Source organism: Pinus tabuliformis, chromosome 1_2 (genome assembly GCF_031772625.1).
Source record: "Pinus tabuliformis cultivar Carrire ecotype Pingquan chromosome 1_2, CPIR1, whole genome shotgun sequence".
Classification (NCBI taxonomy): Eukaryota; Viridiplantae; Streptophyta; class Pinopsida; order Pinales; family Pinaceae; genus Pinus; species Pinus tabuliformis.
The window spans coordinates 300658163-300668129 of NC_142298.1; the positions used below are offsets into that span (position 1 = coordinate 300658163).

Below are 9967 nucleotides of genomic sequence, written 5' to 3' on the forward strand. Positions count from 1 at the left end.
AAAGAATCAGTAAAATTACAGGACTTGATAGCAAGAGCAACTGCCTTTGAAACCTTCTTTAAAGGATTCCTGGACAGCTTTTTGTAACTTCCACTATTGTTAAGATGATCCAACATCTTGGATCGGTAATCATCCTTGTTAAGGATGACTGCTGCCCCACCTTTATCGGCTTTTAGGACAACAATATTGCGATTTTGGTTTAAGGTTTTTAGAGCCTCAAACCCAATAAACAGTTGAAGATTTTGTGATCCAGGAGCTTGGTGGATATGGAGCTGAGAAGGTTGAATTACTCGTAGACTCTAATAAAACAACAACACGAAGAAATCTGTCAAGCTCTCGTACACATCTGTGTAGTTAATGGAGTTTATCTAAACAAGAAGGAAATGAAACCGACAACAAACACACAAGTAATAACTCAGGATTTACGTGGTAAAACCCTGACAGAGTGTCAAGGAAACATCCACGGGGCAAGGGATTGGAATCTTTATTCAATCAATAAATGATTCTCCGTTACAATAGTTCAGGCATTCATTAGTTTTATATGAGCCTCCTCAGTTAGATAATTGTTGATTCGGTATGAAACTGACTTGTCTATAACTAATACAATTTACCCAAATTTACATTTACATTAATTTGTTGTCAATTATCAACAATCTGTTCAAGGACGCTAGGGAGAATCCTCCAAACATGGGTGTGGGTCGTTCTTTGGACAGCTAAATAGTGTGCCCAAATGGGGACGTGGATTCTAATGTTGCAGGTTAAGAAACAGTGCAGCTCAGGGTCCTGTGGGGAATCCTTCTTGTAGGTAAATGGAGGGAAACAAAGGGAACATAGATAACAACCCTATCTCTCAGTCAGTAAAATTGGTCTGGTTCCTCTATCCTGAAACAAGACAACCGGTGGAAAGAGACGAAAACTCTCAGACAAAGACAATAAGGAATAAAAATAAATCACGTAAGCAATAATTATTCTCTTTTGAGACTATAGTGATTTAGATGGTAGAATAAAAAATAAGAGTCTTAGGACTTGCTTATAGACGCAAATTTTAATTGCAACAGTAGAACATAGATTTAAATTATTTTTTAAATACTTTATTTTACATTAAGGAAAGGAACAGTAGCTATAGCTAAAGGTGCAACAGATGAGACAGAATTACTGGGCAGTATTGTTGCATTCCGGCCTATGGTCTCTATTGCAAGTTGCAAAAAGTGGTTTGTACGTTGCATATGCTCTGCCTATTATGTCCTGCATCACTCTTGCACGCAAAACTTTTGTGAAAGGTCCTTTTAGCCTTTGTAGTTTCAGCTTAATCATTGGTTGGATTGTTGTTTTATGGGTTGTGATCTTCACTGTCTTATTTTCTCCGGTGGTTGCATATCCGAATCAATCCGATTAAAAAATGGGGAATTTAGAATAAAGCTTACAATAGTAAGCATGTAGATTTGGTTTGTTGGTTGGTTAGGTTGTTGAGATATTTTCTCAACAAACAATTTCTTTGTTTGGAATTTATGGGATCTTTTCCTTGTTTGGAATCTATTGTTCAGCTGGTTTGATGAGTATAGAAAAATTAATTGTGTCCGCATCTCTGAGTTCTTTATTGGTATCAGAGCCCTTTTGGGTTTAAATTCCGTACGGGAGGGGCCAGGGTCATCATGGCTATAGTGCTCACAGAGAGTAAGGAGTTATCATTTTATGTGTCTGTTTGTCCATCAAATCTGTAGAGAAACGAGTTGTTGCTGTGTATAAATTGCAGGCGGTGAGATCATAAACATTGATATAGGAATATAGTAGATGTGATCGAAAGCAGTTGGTGATGCAATGGGCAACCAGAAAGGACACAAAAATCAGCAACATCTCACTAATTGGGCAACCAAGAAAAAGCGTACTATTTCATTGGAAACATCCAAGAATAGAAAAGAGGGAAACATCTGAAAAACTAGGAAAAAGGAAACATCTAAAATATATTTACTTTATCTAATTATGCAGTTTGATTTTATCTTTTGAAATAAAGAGAATGATGGCATTGTTTATAAAATGCTCATCTCTTCTTCATAATAAAGTGAGTGGTATTGTTTACAGACCTGTGTTATTCCAGTGTTTGTGTCTACAGTCTGTTCTGTGATTCTCTGTTTTTTTAATTTTCAGATCTGCAAGTAGATCAATTGGTATCAGAGCGTAAGATCTTGGAAGCCATCCACCTGGCGATTCTCTTTTTTTTTTTTCTTTTTTTTTAAGGGTCATACATTTCACTCCATTCAGTGGATGAAAATCATGCCGCCCCGTCAATAGCGTCAAGAGCCCTCCCATGCAGACTCGCCAGTGAATGATTTAGCTAGGGCTCTTCAAGAGCTAATTACGTTGCAACAACAACAACGCCCTCCAAGGCAAATGCAGCTTGATACACGCTTTCAACTACCCAAATTCTCAGGGCAAATGAATGGTGAGACTGTTGATTCTTGGATCCGCAGCCTCTCCAACTATTTTAGAACCTGTCCAACAATGGACGAGGAGATGAAACTTCAGATTGCCAGTCTACAATTGGAAGGCCTAGCACAAACATGGTGGGATACTCATCTTGAGAATATGTCCTTGGTTGTGGAACTTGGAGAACAAGCCGAGACCAAATCGACGCCTATCACATCTTGGAATCTCTTTTGCGAGGACTTACGTGAACGCTTCTATCCTCCAGGGTATATACAAAATCTCATTGCCAAATGGTTGCAGCTTCGACAACTACCCAATCAATCAGTGCAAGCCTACATTGATGTCTTCTGCAAGTTGCGCATTCAACTCCATATATCCGATCCAGAAGAGGTACTAATTATCAAATTTAATTCTGGTTTGCTAATGCTTCTTGGTCGTGAAGTTGAGTTGTTTGATAGTGCTTCATTAGACAAGGCCTTTATTCGGGCCCTGGCGGTGGAACGCAAAGTGGGTACTCGAATCCGATATCCTCAAGCCAGAAATGGTCCATCTTCCTTTGATTCTTCTAATGTCGCCTCTGCCTCATCCCCCACACCTCACCGCACCCCCTAGTGCACATGTCACAAGACCAACTCACATGCTTCTGCAGATTGTCGGGTATTGAAAAATCTCCGCCCCCAGAAAACTCTTTTTACAGAGGTCGAACAACCAAAGGCCACTACCCCACTTCCAGTTGTTTCTCTCGAAAATCCGACAGAAGTGGACCCCTCTCTCATCCTCATGACTGCTAATGCAACAAACACCTTTGTTACGCCTTTGTTTACCCATAATTGTCAAATCAAACATGAGTTGGCCATGCTTATTCTTGACAATGGGAGTCAAAAGAATATTGTGTCACAAGACTTAGTTGAACGCCTTTGCCTTCCCACCACTCCTCACCCCCACCCGTATCAGCTCGGTTGGGTCAGAAAGGACGGTCCTCGTCTTACCATCTCACAATGTTGTGCTGTCACCTTCGCTATTGGACCTTTTCGTGATACTGTGGTATGTGATGTTTCTCCTCTAGATTGTGCTGATTTATTGCTAGGAATTCCATACCAAGAGGCTCGACATGTTGTTTATCATGCTACAGATCACCAATACCACTTGCAGCACAATGGGCGCACCTATGTGCTCACATCCTCAGCTAGCACATCAACCCAACCTTCCATTGGCAAAGCTCCCATTATGAGAGTCAATTTAAACCAAGATGTTTCTTTGTGCTTGGTTCGCCCTGTCAAGCCAGACAACCTCACCAATCCAGTCTCTCCTTCAATGGCTCCTCTACTCCATGAATTTGCAGATGTCTTCACCCAACCCACAGGGCTGCCTCCAGCACGCTCTGTTGAACACCACATTGATCTTATTCCTGGCGCTTCCTTACCCAATGCCCCATCTTATCGCCTTGCTCCTCGAGAGGCAACTGAGATAGAACGCCAAATTGAAGAATTGTTGACATCCGGTCATATTCAGACGTCATCCTCGCCATGTGCATCTCCAGCTTTTATTATTCCCAAAAAAGATGCTTCTGAATGGCGCCTCGTGACAGACTATCGAGCCCTTAATAAAGCCACTGTTAAAAACCGCTACCCCCTTCCCCGCATTGAGGATTTGTTGGACCATTTACACGGGGCTTGTTTCTTCACAAAGATGGATTTAACTGCAGGCTACCATCAAGTTCGCATGCATGCAGCCGACACATGGAAAACTGCTTTTAAAACAAAGTTTGGACTATTTGAATGGTTGGTCATGCCATTTGGACTGACCAACGCACCGGCCACCTTTATGAGATTCATTAACGATGTTTTCAGGGTACATTTGGGTAAGTTTGTGGTCATCTACCTTGATGACATTTTAGTATTCAGTAAATCTTGGGAAGACCATCTTCAGCATGTTCGCACCATACTTGAGTTATTGCGAGCACATCACCTTCAGGTCAAAGAAAAGAAATCCTATTTTGGACAAACATCAGTTCAATATTTGGGATTTATTATTGACAACAAAGGGGTTCGCCCAGATCCCTCTCGTGTACAAGCCTTGGCGCAATGGCCAGCCCCTTCCAATGCACATGACCTCAAGAGCTTCATGGGAGGTATTAATTTCTACAGAAAGTTTGTCTCTCATTTTTCACAGTTGGCTCGCCCTTTGCACTAGTTGTCTCATCAAGCAAAGTTTATTTGGGATGTCGAATCTGAGCAACATTTTGCTCAACTCAAGAGTGCCTTATGCTCTGCTCCTGTTCTTCGCTTGCTAGATATGAATCAACCATTTGAGATGGAAACTGATGCCTCTCAATTCTCCATTGGAGCTGTTCTTAAACAGGGAGGCCACCCTGTGGCATACCATTCTGAGGCACTTGCGGATGCTAAGCTCATGTACAGCACCTATGACAAGGAATTCTACAGTTTAGTGCAAGCTTTGAAGCAATGGCGCCATTACATTCTTGGCAAAGAGACCATCCTCCATGCAGATCATCATCCGCTAATCTTCATCAACTCACAACGAAAGATTCAAGAGCAACGCCATTTAAAGTGGGCTTCTTACATTCAACAATTCCATCTGGTGATTAAATACAAGAAGGGGACAAGTAATAAGATGGCTGATTTGTTAAGTCGACCGCCTGCTCAGGTCCTACACATTCTAGAGGTGCGTTGTGCTGCATATGATGCTTGGAAAGATATGTATGCAACAGATCCGGTCTTTGGTGAGATATGGGAAGCTTTGCAACACCCTACAGTCATCAACCAAACTCCCTTTCTTGATTATACCATTCGTGATGGTTGGTTGTATAAATTGAACCAACTATGTGTGCCACAATCTGATGATCGTCTCATTCTCATCTGTGAAGCACATGCCTCTTCATGCGAAGGGCATTTTGGCACAGCCAAGACCATTCTCAATCTTCAACGCCACTTCTATTGGCCTGCCTTACCAAAGCAAGTGGAAAAATTCATTCGTGCATGTTCTCTTTGTTCACAAAGCAAGCCCTACAATCGTAAGCATGGTTTGTATCAACCATTACCAATTCCCTCTCGTCCTTGGGAATCCATTTCCATGGACTTTTTAAGTGGCCTTCCTACTACTTTTCGTAAACATGATGCTATCTGGGTAGTGGTATGTCGTTTCTCCAAGATGGATATATTTCTTCCTTGTCATAAGACTACTTCTGCTGCTCAAACCGCGGATCTCTTCTTCCATCATGTGTGGCCACACTTTGGTTTGCCAAGTAGCATTATTTCAGATCGTGATTCTCGCTTTCTCAATACCTTTTGGCGTACTCTTTGGTCTTTGTTGGGTTGCCAACTTCGTTTCTCCACTGCCTTCCACCCACAAACAGATGGAAAAACCGAAGTTGTCAATCGTACTTTGATTCACTCACTTCGCAGCTACGTTTCCAAAAACAAACAGTGGGATACATATTTGCACATCATTCAACATAGTTACAATCGAGCAACACACTCCTCAACTGGTTTCTCACCTTTTGAGGTTTTCTTTGGGTTTCAACCAAGTGCACCCTCTGAGATGCCATTGACAATCACCCCTTCTGGGTCTGCACATCAACAACAGGAACAAAAATCAGCTCATCATTTTATACACTCCCTTTCTCAATGCCAAGCTCAAGTAACTGATGCTTTGCAAGCAGCCCAAGATCGTGCCAAACAGAGACATGACAAGCAGGGACACACTTGTCTTTTCAACCTGGAGATCGTGTGTGGCTCTTGTTGGACAAGCAATGCTTCAAGGGCCAGCATCATAAGCTGCACCCTCTGAGATATGGCCCATATACTGTTCTGGAACGCATTGGCGAAAATGCATATCGCTTGGACTTGCCTTCCCAGCTTGGCATCCACGATGTTCTTAATGTTAATAATCTCAAATTATTTGAACCACCTCTCCTTGAGGAATCTGTTACAATTCATCATCCGGTTGATAATATTCCAGATTTTCAGCCTCCTCTGCTCAAAGATACAATTCTGGACTTCAAGAAACAGGATACACGACATCAGCCATACTTCTCATATTTGGTTGGTCGGAAGGGACACACACCAGCACAGGAAAAATGGATCAATGCGGAAACATTGCAACGCAATTTCCCTCAGTTGGTGGAGGAAGCCGAGACGCTTCCTGATCTAAACAGGGAGGAATTGGTCAACCAGAAAGGACACAAAAATCAGCAACATCTCACTAATTGGGCAACCAAGAAAAAGCGTACTATTTCATTGGAAACATCCAAGAATAGAAAAGAGGGAAACATCTGAAAAACTAGGAAAAAGGAAACATCTAAAATATATTGACTTTATCTAATTATGCAGTTTGATTTTATCTTTTGTAATAAAGAGAATGATGGCATTGTTTATAAAATGCTCCTCTCTTCTTCATAATAAAGTGAGTGGTATTGTTTACAGACCTGTGTTATTCCAGTGTTTGTGTCTACAGTCTGTTCTGTGATTCTCTGTTTTTTTAATTTTCAGATCTACAAGTAGATCATGCAAACTGTTGGCCAATTGCGATAGGGGACGGGACATTTCTTCCACGAGGCTATAGCAGGTACATAGGTTAATTGTACAGTGAATTGCTTTAGATATGATTCAAGGTCAAGCCTGCTTGTCATAGATAGTTGCAAGGTGGCACAAGAGAGCTCATTGTCCTAAAAAAAAGATACAGGAATCCCCATGGCCCTTGGTGGAGGCCATTATTGATAACAATCATGTTTGCTTTACAGAGAAATGTGGTTCCGCCATCTTCATGCGAGGTTATCCCCAAATCTGAAGCAAGGGGTCGAATCCTGGACAATTATTGTAATCTGTCTTAGATCATTGTTCACGATTAACATGTAGTTGCCGAATTCGGCCATGGCTCTCGGATATCAGCTCCAGTCGTTTCGTCAACGGGAGATTTACAGTTTTCTACAACTCCATTTTATGTCATTGAGCCTTCGTATTTTTTCCTACCAAAGTGAAGCCACGATTTTAAGACTCTGATCAAGTTGTGTTTGGATTCATTGCAAAGTATCATGCATAGGTGCAGAAAATGTGGATGTTTCTACAGAATTTAGGGATTTTGTTTTGCGCCATATTTATTTCGTATCGTAAAACTGAAGGAGCAGAACCAGTGTTGCATAATTTAAATTAGTGGTTCTTGGCGCTCGGAAACCTTTGAATATATCACTGATTTGATTGTGTTTACATACCATCCCAGTTTGTTGTTCTTGGTGCTTGGAAACCCTTGAACAACCACCATTGGTTCTAGTATGAGATCTTTCTGGTTATAGTATGAGATCCTTGTGTGTTAGACCGATCAAGTTGTATGGTCAACGTCTAAACACATATAGTATTGAGACCACCTTCCTAAAAATTGACGGATAGCAAAAAGCAAAATATCTGACATATGGTAGTAGCTCCGTAGAGTAGTTCATTACTTGATAGCTTTTATCACAGAAGCCCTGAGGAGCTGAGTATGTCAATATTGTTGATCTTACAAGTTCGTCAATGATGGTTGGAGACAGTTGTACCTTAAATGAGTCAAGTGGAGACCTCGAAGATTGTGGTGGAATAAGAACGTGGTCCATGAAATTTTAGAGTGGCTAGAAGTGCTAGTGAAAACCATATCAAACAGATGTGACTTATATGTGAAATGTAATTTTTTATTCACGTAATATTAATTTTGTAATGTAAGTGTTATTTCTAAGCCCCTCCCTTAACACTTACATTACAAAATTAACATTACATGAATCACAAATTAAATTTCACATATAAGTCACATATCTCTGATATGGTCTTCATTGGCAATTCTACCCACTCTGAAATCTTACGGACCAGGCTCTTTCTCCACCACAATCTTTGAACTTCCCACTTGACTCATTTAAAATACCACTGTCTCCAACCATTGTTGACGAACTTGTAAGATCAACAATATTGGCATACTTGACTTGTCGACACTTCCGCGATAAAAGCTGTCAAGAAATGAACCACTCTATAGCAAAAGTTGGCTTCTACGTGCAAGGTATTGGTTCAAGGTACATGTGGCAAATATAATTGTGAGAAATAAAATTGATGTTTCTTGTCTTGAATTTATTTCTTTTGTAAAAGAGAGTTGTCTAGAGCACTTGTTCATTGCTTTCTAGGTAAAAACTAGTAATGCTACCATGACAAAATGTTTTTATATTAGAGGACATATTGTAATTTATATTGATGAATTGAGAAATATGTTGGCCATTACAATGGGATCGTATTGGGCAGTCTCGCACTCTTCATCTTCTCTTACTATCAACTCAAAGATTTCCAGCGAAAGATATTCTTGGATGAGAAACTTGGACTTGAGTTTGAATGAAACTTGAATGCGATTTGAATGCGATTGTTAAAGCACTGGTGAATATGAAAATTTTGATGGATTTAAAACCTGTACTTCAGTTCAAATTAAATTTCAACAAGATTATTAAGTTTATCAAGATGAAAAATCAATTACAGTTGTTTATTTTTTCATACATAAATGACAATACAGTGTTCTACTATCTTAACTTTAAATTTGCAGTTTATACCAGTGCATTAGTCTTAAGAATAAATATTCCGCCAATGTTTACAATCTTAGTATTGTTAGCTGTTAAAATTATGTCCTCGGGTTATGTTATAGTTTCTTATATCCAAAGAGCATGGCCCCCTCACCCATAATTTTGTATAGGAACAAATGGAGTTTAGCTGAGAAAATCTTCAAATATTCCTAGTGTTAGCCTAGACAAAGGCAATTGTGAACCTTTGGAAGGTCATACACTGTCCACGGCTATTGCAAGATGTAATTAAATCAAAGTATATACATCCCCTTTCCTTTGAAGATTGGATTAGAGCCAGAACAAAGTTAGTAGAAGGAGCTTCTATAATTTAGAAAGCTCTTACTCTCGCTTTTCCCTGATAGGTCTCGCTAGAAAACAGAGAACATAGGTTGTCAAATGATCTAATTGGTATCCTCAGATTTAAAGGCATTATGCCTTTAGCAGATGCTTCAGCTGAAGGTAATGCAAATTTCTGGAACCAGGGTCATGTTATAGCATTTTTTGGTTTTGATAAGGTAGAATAAAATAGTCAAAAAATAAAAAATATTTTGAAAAAATGCTAAGTTAGGATATGGACATAAAAATAGTGAATAAAATGTTAGTGGACAAATCTTAATGATGATGTTCATATCAAAGAAAATGTTAGGTTAGATGTCCTAAAAAATAAAGAGAAAAAGAAAATGTTAGGTTAAAAAGAAAAGAAAACAAATAAACTCTAAAAGTGAGCAAGTCTAAATGCCACTACTATGTTTCTACAAAATAATGGTTGTGTACAATTTGTCTTATTGCCACAACCCATGACAGTCAAACTGTTTAATCTTGACTGCTTCATGCTTTAAATTTGATGTTATAGTTAGAGAATAAAGATCTGGCCAAACTGTTTAATCTTGGCAAATCAGTAGTTAAGTAGAGAATAATAAGGTGCTCATCAGTTTAATCTGAGCCCTTGGAGGTTAT

The 9967-nt window shown here is 39.6% G+C and overlaps 1 protein-coding gene across 1 annotated transcript; it reads left to right on the top strand.

The window, feature by feature from the left end:
* Positions 1–2499: 2499 nt before the first annotated feature.
* Positions 2500–6722, top strand: LOC149205538 (uncharacterized). The gene is made up of 4 exons (XM_089397434.1): positions 2500–2935; positions 3074–4140; positions 4618–5577; positions 6195–6722. The coding sequence occupies exons 1-4, from the start codon at positions 2500–2502 to the stop codon at positions 6720–6722; spliced, it is 2991 nt and encodes a 996-aa protein (XP_089253560.1).
* The last annotated feature ends 3245 nt before the right edge of the window (positions 6723–9967 follow it).